General features: G+C 55.6%; 1 protein-coding gene across 2 annotated transcripts in view; it reads right to left on the reverse strand.

The window, feature by feature from the left end:
* mazb (MYC-associated zinc finger protein b (purine-binding transcription factor)) overlaps positions 1-15,740 on the reverse strand; it is a 50,477-nt gene that overhangs the window by 14,849 nt on the left and 19,888 nt on the right. Inside the window, exon 5 of one of the 2 annotated variants that reach the window (XM_068028508.1) lies at positions 10,770-10,988. The exons of the other annotated variant lie outside the window; for it this stretch is intronic. Coding sequence (XP_067884609.1) covers positions 10,774-10,988 — 215 coding nt within the window. The 3' untranslated portion in view covers positions 10,770-10,773. The remainder of the gene's footprint in view (positions 1-10,769; positions 10,989-15,740) is intronic. 2 annotated transcript variants of the gene reach the window in all.

Raw genomic sequence — 15,740 nt, forward strand, 5'->3', positions numbered from 1 at the left:
ACCCTGGCTGATTTCCCCTCTCTCTCTCTAACCCAGGGGTCACTGGATAGTGATCAGGTGCAGGAACCCTGGCTGATTTCCCCTCTCTCTCTCTAACCCAGGGTTCACTGGACAGTGATCAGGAGCAGGAACCCTGGCTGATTTCCCTTCTCTCTCTAACCCAGGGGTCATTGGACAGTGATCAGGAGCAGGAAGCCTGGCTAATTTCCCCTCTCTCTCTCTAACCCAGGGGTCATTGGACAGAGATCAGGAGCAGGAACCCTGGCTGATTTCCCTTCTCTCTCTAACCCAGGGGTCATTGGACAGTGATCAGGAGCAGGAACGCTGGCTAATTTCCCCTCTCTCTCTCTAACCCACGGGTCACTGGACAGTGATCAGGAGCAGGAACCCTGGCTGATTTCCCCCTCTCTCTAACCCAGGGGTCACTGGACAGTGATCAGGTGCAGGAACCCTGGCAGATTTCCTCTTTCTCTCTAACCTAGGGGTCACTGGACAGAGATCAGGAGCAGGAACCCTGGCAGATTTCCTCTCTCTCTCTAACCCACGGGTCACCGGACAGTGATCAGGAGCAGGAACCCTGGCTGATTTCCCCCACGTCTCTCTAACCCAAGGGTCACTGGACAGTGTTCAGGAGCAGCAACCCTGGCTGATTTCCCCTCTCACTCTAACCCAGGGGTCACTGGACAGTGATCAGGAGCAGGAACCCTGGCTGATTTCCCCTCTCTCTCTAACCCAGGGGTCACTGGACAGTGATCAGGAGCGGGAACCTTGACTGATTTCCCACTCTCTTTCTAACCCAGGGTTCACAGGACAGTGATCAGGAGCAGGAACCCTGGCTGATTTACCCTCTCTCTCTAACCCAGGGGTCACTGGACAGTGATCAGGAGCAGGAACCCTGGCTGATTTCCTCTTTCTCTCGAACCCAGGGTTCACAGGACAGTGATCAGGAGCAGGAACCCTGGCTGATTTCCCCTCTCTCTCTAACCCAAGGGTCACTGGACAGTGTTCAGGAGCAGCAACCCTGGCTGATTTCCCCTCTCACTCTAACCCAGGAGTCACTGGACAGTGATCAGGAGCAGGACCCCTGGCTGATTTCCCCTCTCTCTCTAACCCAGGGGTCACTGGACAGTGATCAGGAGCAGGAACCTTGACTGATTTCCCCTCTCTCTCTAACCCAGGGGTCACTGGACAGTGATCAGGAGCAGGAACCCTGGCTGATTTCCTCTTTCTCTCCAACACAGGGGTCACTGGACAGTGATCAGGAGCAGGAACCCTGGCTGATTTCCCCCCTCTCTCTCTCTAACCCAGGGGTCACTGGACAGTGATCAGGAGCAGGAAGCCTGGGTGATTTCCCCTCTCTCTAACCCAGGGGTTCACTGGACAGTGATCACGAGCAGGAACCTTGACTGATTTCCCTCTCTCTTTCTAACCCAGGGGTCACTGGACAGTGATCAGGAGCAGGAACCCTGGCTGAAATCCCCCTCTCTCTCTGACACAGGGGTCACTGGACAGTGATCAGGAGCAGGAACCCTGGCTGATTTCCCCTCTCTCTCTAACCCAGGGGTCACTGGACAGTGATCAGGAGCAGGAATCCTGGCTGATTTCCCCTCTCTCTCTAACCCAGGGGTCACTGGACAGTGATCAGGAGCAGGAACCCTGGCTGACTTCCCCCTCTCCCTATAACCCAGGGGTCACTGGACAGTGATCAGGAGCAGGAACCCTGGCTGACTTCCCCATCTCTCCATAACCCAGGGGTCACTGGACAGTGATCAGGAGCAGGAACCCTGGCTGATCTCCCCTCTCTCTCTAACCCAGGGGTCACTGGACAGTGATCAGGAGCAGGAACCCTGACTGATTTCCCCCTCTCTCTCTAACCCAGGGGTCACTGGACAGTGATCAGGAGCAGGAACCCTGGCTGATTTCCCCTCTCTCTCTCTAACCCATGGGTCACTGGACAGTGATCAGGAGCAGGAACCATGGCTGATTTCTCCTCTCTCTCTAACCCATGGGTCACTGGACAGTGATCAGGAGCAGGAACCCTGGCTGATTTCCTCTTTCTCTCTAACACAGGGGTCACTGGACAGTGATCAGGAGCAGGAACCCTGGCTGATATCGCCCTCTCTCTCTAACCCAGGGGTCACTGGACAGTGATCAGGAGCGGGAACCCTGGCTGATTTCCCTTCTCTCTCTAACCCAGGGGTCATTGGACAGTGATCAGGAGCAGGAACGCTGGCGAATTTCCCCTCTCTCTCTCGAACCCAGGGGTCACTGGACAGAGATCAGGAGCAGGAACCCTGGCTGATATCCCTTCTCTCTCTAACCCAGGGGTCATTGGACAGTGATCAGGAGCAGGAACGCTGGCTAATTTCCCCTCTCTCTCTCTAACCCACGGGTCACTGGACAGTGATCAGGAGCAGGAACCCTGGCTGATTTCCCCCTCTCTCTAACCCAGGGGTCACTGGACAGTGATCAGGGGCAGGAACCCTGGCTGATTTCCCCCTCTCTCTAACCCAGGGGTCACTGGATAGTGATCAGGTGCAGGAACCCTGGCAGATTTCCTCTTTCTCTCTAACACAGGGGTCACTGGACAGTGATCAGGAGCAGGAACCCTGGCTGATTTCCCCCTCTCTCTAACCCAGGGGTCACTGGACAGTGATCAGGGGCAGGAACCCTGGCTGATTTCCCTCTCTCTCTAACCCAGGGGTCACTGGACAGTGATCAGGGGCAGGAACCCTGGCTGATTTCCCCTCTCTCTCTCTAACCCAGGGGTCACTGGACAGTGATCAGGAGCAGGAACCCTGGCTGATTTCCCTTCTCTCTCTAACCCAGGGGTCATTGGACAGTGATCAGGAGCAGGAACCCTGGCTAATTTCCCCTCTCTCTCTCTAACCCAGGGGTCATTGGACAGAGATCAGGAGCAGGAACCCTGGCTGATTTCCCTTCTCTCTCTAACCCAGGGGTCATTGGACAGTGATCAGGAGCAGGAACGCTGGCTAATTTCCCCTCTCTCTCTCTAACCCACGGGTCACTGGACAGTGATCAGGAGCAGGAACCCTGGCTGATTTCCCCCTCTCTCTAACCCAGGGGTCACTGGACAGTGATCAGGTGCAGGAACCCTGGCAGATTTCCCCCTCTCTCTCTAACCCACGGGTCACCGGACAGTGATCAGGAGCAGGAACCCTGGCTGATTTCCCCCTCTCTCTAACCCAGGGGTCACTGGATAGTGATCAGGTGCAGGAACCCTGGCAGATTTCCTCTCTCTCTCTCTAACCCAGGGGTCACTGGACAGTGATCAGGAGCAGGAACCCTGGCTAATTTCCCCTCTCTCTCTCTAACCCAGGGGTCACTGGACAGTGAACAAGAGCAGGAACCCTGGCTGATTTCCCCTCTCTCTCTCTAACCCAGGGGTCACTGGACAGTGATCAGGTGCAGGAACCCTGGCAGATTTCCGCTCTCTCTCTCTAACCCGGGGGTCACTGAACAGTGATCAGGAGCAGGAACCCTGGCTCATTTCCCCTCTCTCTCTAACCCAGGGGTCACTGGACAGTGATCAGGAGCAGGAACCCTGGCTGAAATCCCCCTCTCTCTCTAACCCAGGGGTCACTGGACAGTGATCAGGAGCAGGAACCCTGGTTGATTTCCCTCTCTCTCTAACCCAGGGGTCACTGGACAGTGATCAGGAGCAGGAACGCGGGCTGATTTCCTCTCTCTCTAACCCAGGGATCACTGGACAGTGATCAGGAGCAGGAACCCTGGCTGATTTCCCCCTCTCTCTAAACCAGGGGTCACTGGACAGTGATCAGGAGCAGGAACCCTGGCTGATTTCCTCTCTCTCTCTCACCCAGGGGTCACTGGACAGTGATCAGGAGCAGGAACCCTGGCTGATTTCCCCTCTCTCTCTCTAAACCAGGGTTCACTGGACAGTGATCAGGTGCAGGAACCCTGGCTGACTTCCCCCTGTCTCTAACCCAGGGGTCACTGGACAGTGATCAGGTGCAGGAACCCTGGCTGATTTCCCCTCTCTCTCTCTCTAAACCAGGGTTCACTGGACAGTGATCAGGAGCAGGAACCCTGGCTGATTTCCCCTCTCTCTCTCTAACCCAGGGGTCACTGGACAGTGTTCAGGAGCAGGAGCCCTGGCTGATTTCCCTCTCTCTCTAACCCAGGTTTCACTAGACAGTGATCAGGAGCAGGAACACTGGCTAATTTACCCCCTCTCTCTCTAACCCAGATTTCACTGGACAGTGATCAGGAGCAGGAACCCTGGCTGATATCCCATGTCTCTCTCAAACCCAGGGGTCACTGGACAGTGATCAGGAGCAGGAACCCTGGCTAATTTCCCCTCTCTCTCTCTAAGCAAGGGTTCACTGGACAGTGATCAGGAGCAGGAACCTTGACCGATTTCCCACTCTTTTTCTAACCCAGGGTTCACTGGACAGTGATCAGGAGCAGGAACCCTGGCTGATTTCCCCTCTCTCTCTCTGACCCAGGGGTCACTTGACAGTGATCAGGAGCAGCAACCCTGGCTGATTTCCCCTCTCACTCTAACCCAGGGGTCACTGGTCAGTGATCAGGAGCAGGAACCCTGGCTGATTTCCCCTCTCTCTCTAACCCAGGGGTCACTGGACAGTGATCAGGAGCAGGAACCCTGGCTGATTTCCCCTCTCTCTCTAACCCAGGGGTCACTGGACAGTGATCAGGAGCAGGAACCTTGACTGATTTCCCACTCTTTTTCTAACCCAGGGTTCAGTGGACAGTGATCAGGAGCAGGAACCCTGGCTGATTTCCCCTCTCTCTCTAACCCAGGGGTCACTGGACAGTGATCAGGAGCAGGAACCCTGGCTGATTTCCCCTCTCTCTCTAACCCAGGGGTCACTGGACAGTGATCAGGAGCAGGAACCCTGGCTGATTTCGTCTCTCTCTCTCACCCAGGGGTCACTGGACAGTGATCAGGAGCAGGAACCCTGGCTGATTTCCTCTTTCTCTCCAACACAGGGGTCACTGGACAGTGATCAGGAGCAGGAACCCTGGCTGATTTCCTCTCTCTCTAACCCAGGGGTCACTGGACAGTGATGAGGGGCAGGAACCCTGGCTGATTTCCGCTCTCTCTCTAACCCAGGGGTCACTGGACAGTGATCAGAAGCAGGAACCCTGGCTGATTTCCCCTCTCTCTCTCTAAAGCAGGGTTCAATGAACAGTGATCAGGAGCAGGATCCCTGGCTGATTTCCTCTCCGTCTCTAACCCAGGGGTCACTGGACAGGGATCAGGAGCAGGAACCCTGGCTGATTTCCTCTCTCTCGAACCCAGGGGTCACTGGACAGTGATCAGCGGCAGGAGCCCTGGCTGATTTCCTCTTTCTCTCTAACCCAGGTTTGACTGGACAGTGATCAGGAGCAGGAACCCTGGCTAATTTACCCCCTCTCTCTCTAACCCAGATTTCACTGGACAGTGATCAGGAGCAAGAACCCTGGCTGATTTCCCCTCTCTCTCTCTAACCCAGGGGTCACTGGACAGTGTTCAGGAGCAAGAACCCTGGCTGATTTCCCCTCTCTCTCTAACCCAGGGGTCACTGGACAGTGATCAGGAGCAGGAACCCTGGCTGATTTCTCCTCTCTCTCTCTAACCCAGGGGTCACTGGACAGTGATCAGGAGCAGGAACCCTGTCTGATTTCCCTCTCTCTCTAACCCAGGGATCACTGGACAGTGATCAGGAGCAGGAACCCTGGCTGATTTCCCCCTCTCTCTAAACCAGGGGTCACTGGACAGTGATCAGGAGCAGGAACCCTGGCTGATTTCCTCTCTCTCTCTCACCCAGGGGTCACTGGACAGTGATCAGGAGCAGGAACCCTGGCTGATTTCCCCTCTCTCTCTCTAAACCAGGGTTCACTGGACAGTGATCAGGTGCAGGAACCCTGGCTGACTTCCCCCTGTCTCTAACCCAGGGGTCACTGGACAGTGATCAGGTGCAGGAACCCTGGCTGATTTCCCCTCTCTCTCTCTCTAAACCAGGGTTCACTGGACAGTGATCAGGAGCAGGAACCCTGGCTGATTTCCCCTCTCTCTCTCTAACCCAGGGGTCACTGGACAGTGTCCAGGAGCAGGAGCCCTGGCTGATTTCCCTCTCTCTCTAACCCAGGTTTCACTAGACAGTGATCAGGAGCAGGAACACTGGCTAATTTACCCCCTCTCTCTCTAACCCAGATTTCACTGGACAGTGATCAGGAGCAGGAACCCTGGCTGATATCCCATGTCTCTCTCAAACCCAGGGGTCACTGGACAGTGATCAGGAGCAGGAACCCTGGCTAATTTCCCCTCTCTCTCTCTAAGCAAGGGTTCACTGGACAGTGATCAGGAGCAGGAACCTTGACCGATTTCCCACTCTTTTTCTAACCCAGGGTTCACTGGACAGTGATCAGGAGCAGGAACCCTGGCTGATTTCCCCTCTCTCTCTCTGACCCAGGGGTCACTTGACAGTGATCAGGAGCAGCAACCCTGGCTGATTTCCCCTCTCACTCTAACCCAGGGGTCACTGGTCAGTGATCAGGAGCAGGAACCCTGGCTGATTTCCCCTCTCTCTCTAACCCAGGGGTCACTGGACAGTGATCAGGAGCAGGAACCCTGGCTGATTTCCCCTCTCTCTCTAACCCAGAGGTCACTGGACAGTGATCAGGAGCAGGAACCTTGACTGATTTCCCACTCTTTTTCTAACCCAGGGTTCACTGGACAGTGATCAGGAGCAGGAACCCTGGCTGATTTCCCCTCTCTCTCTAACCCAGGGGTCACTGGACAGTGATCAGGAGCAGGAACCCTGGCTGATTTCCCCTCTCTCTCTAACCCAGGGGTCACTGGACAGTGATCAGGAGCAGGAACCCTGGCTGATTTCGTCTCTCTCTCTCACCCAGGGGTCACTGGACAGTGATCAGGAGCAGGAACCCTGGCTGATTTCCTCTTTCTCTCCAACACAGGGGTCACTGGACAGTGATCAGGAGCAGGAACCCTGGCTGATTTCCTCTCTCTCTAACCCAGGGGTCACTGGACAGTGATGAGGGGCAGGAACCCTGGCTGATTTCCGCTCTCTCTCTAACCCAGGGGTCACTGGACAGTGATCAGAAGCAGGAACCCTGGCTGATTTCCCCTCTCTCTCTCTAAAGCAGGGTTCAATGAACAGTGATCAGGAGCAGGAACCCTGGCTGATTTCCTCTCCGTCTCTAACCCAGGGGTCACTGGACAGGGATCAGGAGCAGGAACCCTGGCTGATTTCCTCTCTCTCGAACCCAGGGGTCACTGGACAGTGATCAGCGGCAGGAGCCCTGGCTGATTTCCTCTTTCTCTCTAACCCAGGTTTGACTGGACAGTGATCAGGAGCAGGAACCCTGGCTAATTTACCCCCTCTCTCTCTAACCCAGATTTCACTGGACAGTGATCAGGAGCAAGAACCCTGGCTGATTTCCCCTCTCTCTCTCTAACCCAGGGGTCACTGGACAGTGTTCAGGAGCAAGAACCCTGGCTGATTTCCCCTCTCTCTCTAACCCAGGGGTCACTGGACAGTGATCAGGAGCAGGAACCCTGGCTGATTTCCTCTCTCTCTCTAAACCAGGGTTCACTGGACAGTGATCAGGAGCAGGTACCCCGGCTGATTTCCCCCTCTCTCTAACCCTGGGGTCACTGGACAGTGATCAGGAGCAGGAACCCTGGCTGATTTCCTCTCTCTCTCGAAAGCAGAGGTCACTGGACAGTGATCAGGAGCAGGAACCCTGGCTGATTTCCTCTCTCTCTCTCACCCAGGGGTCACTGGACAGTGATCAGGAGCAGGAACCCTGGCTGATTTCCTCTCTCTCTCTCACCCAGGGGTCACTGGACAGTGATCAGGAGCAGGAACCCTGGCTGATTTCCCCTCTCTCTCTCTAAACCAGGGTTCACTGGACAGTGATCAGGAGCAGGAACCCTGGCTGATTTCCCCCTCTCTCGAACCCAGGGGTCACTGGACAGTGATGAGGTGCAGGAACCCTGGCTGATTTCCCCTCTCTCTCTCTCTAAACCAGGGTTCACTGGACAGTGATCAGGAGCAGGAACCCTGGCTGATTTCCCCTCTCTCTCTCTAACCCAGGGGTCACTGGACAGTGATCAGGTGCAGGAACCCTGGCTGATTTCCTCCACGTCTCTCTAACCCAGGGGTCACTGGACAGTGATCAGGTGCAGGAACCCTGGCTGATTTCCACTCTCTCTCTCTAACCCAGGGGTCACTGGACAGTGATCAGGTGCAGGAACCCTGGCTGATTTCCTCCACGTCTCTCTAACCCAGGGGTCACTGGACAGTGATCAGGAGCAGGAACCCTGGCTGATTTCCCCTCTCTCTCTCCAACCCAGGGGTCACTGGACAGGGATCAGGTGCAGGAACCCTGGCTGATTTCCTCTCTCTCTCTAACCCAGGGGTCACTGGACAGTGTTCAGGAGCAGGAGCCCTGGCTGATTTCCCTCTCTCTCTGACCCAGGTTTCACTGGACAGTGATCAGGAGCAGGAACCCTGGCTAATTTACCCCCTCTCTCTCTAACCCAGATTTCACTGGACAGTGATCAGGAGCAGGAACCCTGGCTGATTTCCCCTCTCTCTCTCTAACCCAGGGGTCACTGGACAGTGTTCAGGAGCAGGAGCCCTGGCTGATTTCCCTCTCTCTCTCACCCAGGTTTCACTGGACAGTGATCAGGAGCAGGAACACTGGCTAATTTACCCCCTCTCTCTCTAACCCAGATTTCACTGGTCAGTGATCAGGAGCAGGAACCCTGGCTGATATCCCATGTCTCTCTCAAACCCAGGGATCACTGGACAGTGATCAGGAGCAGGAACCCTGGCTAATTTCCCCTCTCTCTCTCTAACCAAGGGTTCACTGGACAGTGATCAGGAGCAGGAACCCTGGCTGATTTCCCCTCTCTCTCTCTAACCCAGGGGTCACTGGTCAGTGATCAGGAGCAGGAACCCTGGCTGATTTCCCCTCTCTCTCTAACCCAGGGGTCACTGGACAGTGATCAGGAGCAGGAACCCTGGCTGATTTCCCCTCTCTCTCTAACCCAGGGGTCACTGGACAGTGATCAGGAGCAGGAACCCTGGCTGATTTCCCCTCTCTCTCTAACCCAGGGGTCACTGGACAGTGATCAGGAGCAGGAACCCTGGCTGATTTCCCCTCTCTCTCTCACCCAGGGGTCACTGGACAGTGATCAGGAGCAGGAACCCTGGCTGATTTCCTCTTTCTCTCCAACACAGGGGTCAATGGACAGTGATCAGGAGCAGGAACCCTGGTTGATTTCCTCTCTCTCTAACCCAGGGGTCACTGGACAGTGATGAGGGGCAGGAACCCTGGCTGATTTCCCCCTCTCTCTCTAACCCAGGGGTCACTGGACAGTGATCAGGAGCAGGAACCCTGGCTGATTTCCCCTCTCTCTCTCTAAAGCAGGGTTCACTGGACAGTGATCAGGAGCAGGAACCCTGGCAGATTTCCTCTCCCTCTCTAACCCAGGGGTCACTGGACAGGGATCAGGAGCAGGAACCCTGGCTGATTTCCTCTCTCTCTAACCCAGGGGTCACTGGACAGTGATCAGCGGCAGGAGCCCTGGCTGATTTCCTCTTTCTCTCGAACCCAGGTTTCACTGGACAGTGTTCAGGAGCAGGAACCCTGGCTGATTTCCTCTCTCTCTCTAACCCAGGGGTCACTGGACAGTGATCAGGAGCAGGAACCCTGGCTGATTTCCTCTCTCTCTCTAACCCAGGGGTCACTGGACAGTGTTCAGCAGCAGGAGCCCTGGCTGATTTCCCTCTCTCTCTAACCCAGGTTTCACTGGACAGTGATCAGGAGCAGGAACCCTGGCTAATTTACCCCCTCTCTCTCTCTAACCCAGATTTCACTGGACAGTGATCAGGAGCAGGAACCCTGGCTGATTTCCCCTCTCTCTCTCTCACCCAGGGGTCACTGGACAGTGATCAGGAGCAGGAACCCTGGCTGATTTCCCCTGTCTCTCTCTAACCCAGGGGTCACTGGACAGTGTTCAGGAGCAGGAGCCCTGGCTGATTTCCCTCTCTCTCTCACCCAGGTTTCACTAGACAGTGATCAGGAGCAGGAACACTGGCTAATTTACCCCCTCTCTCTCTAACCCAGATTTCACTGGACAGTGATCAGGAGCAAGAACCCTGGCTGATATCCCATGTCTCTCTCAAACCCAGGGGTCACTGGACAGTGATCAGGAACCCTGGCTGATTTCCCCTCTCTCTCTCTAAACCAGGGTTCACTGGACAGTGATCAGGAGCAGGAACCCTGGCTGATTTCCCCTCTCTCTCCAACCCAGGGGTCACTGGACAGTGATCAGGAGCAGGAACCCTGGCTGATTTCCCCCTCTCTCTAACCCAGTGGTCACTGGACAGTGATCAGGAGCAGGAACCCTGGCTGATTTCCCCCTCTCTCCAACCCAGGGGTCACTGGACAGTGATCAGGGGCAGGAACCCTGGCTGATTTCCCCTTCTCTCTAACCCAGGGGTCACTGGACAGTGATCAGGAGCAGGAACCTTGACTGATTTCCCACTCTCTTTCTAACCCAGGGTCACTGGACAGTGTTCAGGAGCAGGAACCCTGGCTGATTTCCCCCTCTCTCTACCAGGGATGTACAGTCTTTGCTATTTATTATCTCCCGGCCTGACTCGGAGAGACAGCCTGGGACTTGTCTGGTTCCACCCTGTAAGCCACCGGCCCCGGTTTATATCGAGTACGAGCGGGTTCCTTGCCTCTTTACAGCAGTAGCTGGGGCTGAGAGTTGTTGGTGCAGGTCAGCCCGAGTCCTGGAACCTCTGCTGACCTCTGGTGCGTCCCCTTGTGTCCATTGAGCTGGACCTGGGTGTGACAGAAGACACCGCACTGATCACACACAAACCGGTAGGGCTGCAGCAAGGTGATGCCATGGTGCTTCCGGGCATGGACTCTGAGGTAGGCGATAGTGGTGAAACCTGCAGGCAGAGTGAGAGAGAGAGAACACAAGCACAGCTTGAGAACGCGGAGAGGGAGAGGGCGAGGTGGCGGGGGGGGGGGGGGGCGACAAGGGGCAGCCAGCAATGCGCACTCGCACACACACACACACCAACACACACACACACAGAGACAGCTCACCCCAAACACCCACACACACACAAACAGCAAATGTCCAGACAACATTCCCAGTCCGCGCTGAGCTGACCGATTCTAGCAGGGGTAGAGAGCAGTTCGGCCAACAAAATCAGATCCCCCAGGGTTAGAAAGAGAGTGGGGAAATCAGTCAGGGTTCCTGCTCCTGATCACTGTCCAGTGACCCCTGGGTGAGAGAGAGAGGGGGAAATCAGTCAGGGTTCCTGCTCCTGATCACTGTCCAGTGACCCCTGGGTTAGAGAGAGAGGGGGAAATCAGCCAGGGTTCCTGCTCCTGATCACTGTCCAGTGACCCCTGGGTTAGAGAGAGAGAGGGGGAAATCAGCCAGGGTTCCTGCTCCTGATCACTGTCCAGTGACCCTTGGGTTAGAGAGAGAAGGGAAATCAGCCAGGGTTCCTGCTCCTGATCACTGTCCAGTGACCCCTGGGTTAGAGAGAGAGGGGAAATCAGCCAGGGTTCCTGCTCCTGATCACTGTCCAGTGACCCCTGGGTTAGAGAGAGAGGGGAAATCAGCCAGGGTTCCTGCTCCTGATCACTGTCCAGTGACCCCTGGGTTAGAGAGAGAGAGGGGGAAATCAGCCAGGGTTCCTGCTCCTGATCACTGTCCAGTGACCCTTGGGTGAGAGAGAAAAGGGAAATCAGCCAGGGTTCCTGCTCCTGATCACTGTCCAGTGACCCCTGGGGTTAGAGAGAGAGGGGAAATCAGCCAGGGTTCCTGCTCCTGATCACTGTCCAGTGACCCCTGGGTTAGAGAGAGAGAGGGGAAATCAGTCAGGGTTCCTGCTCCTGATCACTGTCCAGTGACCCCTGGGTTAGAGAGAGAGAGAGGGGAAATCAGCCAGGGTTCCTGCTCCTGATCACTGTCCAGTGACCCCTGGGTTAGAGAGAGAGAGAGGGGAAATCAGCCAGGGTTCCTGCTCCTGATCACTGTCCAGTGACCCTTGGGTTAGAGAGAGAAGGGAAATCAGCCAGGGTTCCTGCTCCTGATCACTGTCCACTGACCCCTGGGTTAGAGAGAGAGAGGGGGAAATCAGCCAGGGTTCCTGCTCCTGATCACTGTCCAGTGACCCCTGGGTTAGAGAGAGAGGGAAATCAGCCAGGGTTCCTGCTCCTGATCACTGTCCAGTGACCCCTGGGTTAGAGAGAGAGAGAGGGGAAATCAGCCAGGGTTCCTTCTCCTGATCACTGTCCAGTGACCCCTGGGTTAGAGAGAGAGAGAGGGGAAATCAGCCAGGGTTCCTGCTCCTGATCACTGTCCAGTGACCCTTGGGTTAGAGAGAGAAGGGAAATCAGCCAGGGTTCCTGCTCCCGATCACTGTCCAGTGACCCCTGGGTTAGAGAGAGAGGGGAAATCAGCCAGGGTTCCTGCTCCTGATCACTGTCCAGTGACCCCTGGGTTAGAGAGAGAGAGAGGGGAAATCAGCCAGTGTTCCTGCTCCTGATCACTGTCCAGTGACCCCTGGGATAGCGAGAGGGGGAAATCAGCCAGGGTTCCTGCTCCTGATCACTGTCCAGTGAACCGTGCTGATAAGTGTGTGGTTGTCGATGACGACAGTTATTGTGTTGGCTCTGATGCTGCCTTCACAGTTCAACAGCAATGTCAGCCCACACACAGAGAGTGGGGTCAGTCCCCTGAGCTCCAGGAGGCAGCTGAAAGATTATGCACAGTTCTCTCCCTGTGAGAGACACCAATCGATGCACAGCCATCAGACTGAACACAGTAAACACCCAGGACCGGTACAGTACGGGGGTTAGATACAGAATAAAGCTCCCTCTACACTGTCCCCCATCAAACACTCCCAGGACAGGTACAGTACGGGGATTAGATACAGAGTAAAGCTCCCTCTACACTGTCCCCATCAAACACTCCCAGGACAGGTACAGTACGGGGATTAGATACAGAATAAAGCTCCCTCTACACTGTCCCCCATCAAACACTCCCAGGACAGGTACAGTACGGGGGTTAGATACAGAGTAAAGCTCCCTCTACACTGTCCACATCAAACACTCCCCAGGACAGGTACAGTACGGGGGTTAGATACAGAGTAAAGTTCCCTCTACACTGTCCCCCATCAAACACTCCCAGGACCGGTACAGTACGGGGGTTAGATACAGAGTAAAGCTCCCTCTACACTGTCCCCCATCAAACACTCCCAGGACAGGTACAGTACGGGGGTTAGATACAGAGTAAAGTTCCCTCTACACTGTCCCCCATCAAACACTCCCAGGACCGGTACAGTACGGGGGTTAGATACAGAGTAAAGCTCCCTCTACACTGTCCCCATCAAACACTCCCAGGATAGGTACAGTACGGGGGTTAGATACAGAGTAAAGCTCCCTCTACACTGTCCCCATCAAACACTCCCAGGACAGGTACAGTACAGGGGTTAGATACAGAGTAAAGTTCCCTCTACACTGTCCCCATCAAACACTCCCAGGACAGGTACAGTACGGGGGTTAGATACAGAGTAAAGCTCCCTCCACACTGTCCCATCAAACACTCCCCAGGACAGGTACAGCACGGGGATTAGATACAGAGTAAAGCTCCCTCTACACTGTCCCCATCTAACACTCCCGGGACAGGTACAGTACAGGGTTAGATACATAGTAAAGCTCCCTCTGCACTGTCCCCATCAAACGCTCCCAGGACAGGTACAGTACGGGGGTTAGATACAGAGTAAAGCTCCCTCCACACTGTCCCATCAAACACTCCCCAGGACAGGTACAGCACAGGGTTATATACAGAGTAAAACTCTCTCTACACTGTCCCCCATCATACACTCCCCAGGACAGGTACAGCTCGGGGTTAGATACAGAGGAAAGTTCCCTCTACACTGTCCCCATCAAACACTCCCAGGATAGGTACAGTATGGGGGTTAGATACAGAGTAAAGCTCCCTCTACACTGTCCCCCATCAAACACTCCCCAGGACAGGTGCAGCACGGGGTGGTGGGGCTGCCAATTCAACAGGAATCTGTGCTGCTGCACAAGTACACAGGGAAGCTCCCTCCCCACCCCAATTGCCAAGCCTGGGTCAGCTGAAGCTGCCCGGCTAAACAGTCAGAAGGGGATAGATAGTGCCTGGGCAGCTTCAGCTGACCCAAGGGAAGACGACTCCCCCAACCAGAAGACCAAGTGCAAAGACTGTTTTAAGTGTGCTGTGTGCACCACCTCCAGAAAGCAAGTCAACCCTTACAGCCTGTCTTTACCTCAGCCTGTTGTTTGTTTGCTTGTTTTTAATACATATTCAATATTTTCGGTGAATCGCTGATATTTGGTGTACAAGTCCACAATTTGGGGTGGGTTTAGCTCTTAGACCCATGGCAAGCCCTTCATCACCGGTGGCGGGGCCCTCTACTACCTATGCAGCTGCAGCTTCTGTGGCTGCCCACGTGGCCCCGTCACCCTTTAAATTACTAACATCCAGCCATGGGGTGAAGAGCTATCCCAACCCCAACATGTCTATTGAGGCCTGCGTAAAGGCAATGGCCGAGGTTGTCGGCCCCTCGGCCATTGTTGCGGCCTCAAAGATGTATGGGAAGGCTGTGTTCTTTTTGAAGACCGAGCGGGCGGTGTCCCTGGCCCTGAGTAAAGGGCTCACTGTGGGGGGGACCTTCCTGCCGGTGGACCCTCTGGGGGCCACTGCGCAGCGGATAATGTTGTCCAACGTCCCACCCTTCATTCCCAGTGAGCTCCTCCTCCCCCACCTCCACCATCTGGGGGAAGTGAGGTCGGGGATCACCCCAGTCCGGCTTGGTCTTCGGGAGCACAGCCTCCAACATGTCTACTCCTTCCGCCGCCAGATATTTATGCAGCTGGCGCGGGAGGAGGACTCGGAAGGCAAATTTAACGTGGAGTTCCAGGGGACGGCCTACCGCGTCTTTTGGACCTCGGACGGGGCGCGGTGCCACGTCTGCAAGGGGGTGGGGCACGTTCGTAAGAACTGCCCCAACCTCCTGGCCGCCAGCTCCACCTCGGCGGCCCAGAGTGGTTCCACAGCACCTCCTCCCACTCCCCCCACACATCCAACAGACACCGCTCAGTCGGTTCTGGAGGCTGTGGTTTTCACGGCCTCCAGCGGGGAGGGGAGTGCCCGTCCGAGTGGAAGGAAGACGCGGGGAAAAAAGAAACATCAAGAGGCGCGTCCCCTGGACACATTGAAACAACCCGAGCCTGAGCTCAGCCCAAAGCCCGTTCTCACGGAATCCACCTGTCCCAGGGCTGGGCTCAGGCCGAGGGTGACTATAAAAAAGGAGGGTGCGGAGGCGGAGGCCTCTGATGACATGGAGGTCTCTGAGCCTCTGCGCCCTAGTGGGAAAAAGAGGAGAAGGCACCCTTCCACAGAGGTAACGAGGGGCCCTGAGGCGCAGGGCCCATCTGTTGGAGGGGAGCTGTCTCCTGTTTCGGGTCCCCAGGTTTCCCCTACCGCCACCACCAAGGCTACAAAGTCCGGGCAGGAGCACCCTATTCCTCAGGATGGAGGGTAGGGGAAGGCCCCGGTACATGAGGCCCCTCCTGAAGGAGTAAGTGGGGTCCTGCTTGTGGTGGGGGAGCCTGGGGACGCCGCCCATTCTGCC

This window comes from Heterodontus francisci, unplaced genomic scaffold, assembly GCF_036365525.1.
Source record: "Heterodontus francisci isolate sHetFra1 unplaced genomic scaffold, sHetFra1.hap1 HAP1_SCAFFOLD_1030, whole genome shotgun sequence".
Lineage (NCBI taxonomy): Eukaryota > Metazoa > Chordata > Chondrichthyes > Heterodontiformes > Heterodontidae > Heterodontus > Heterodontus francisci.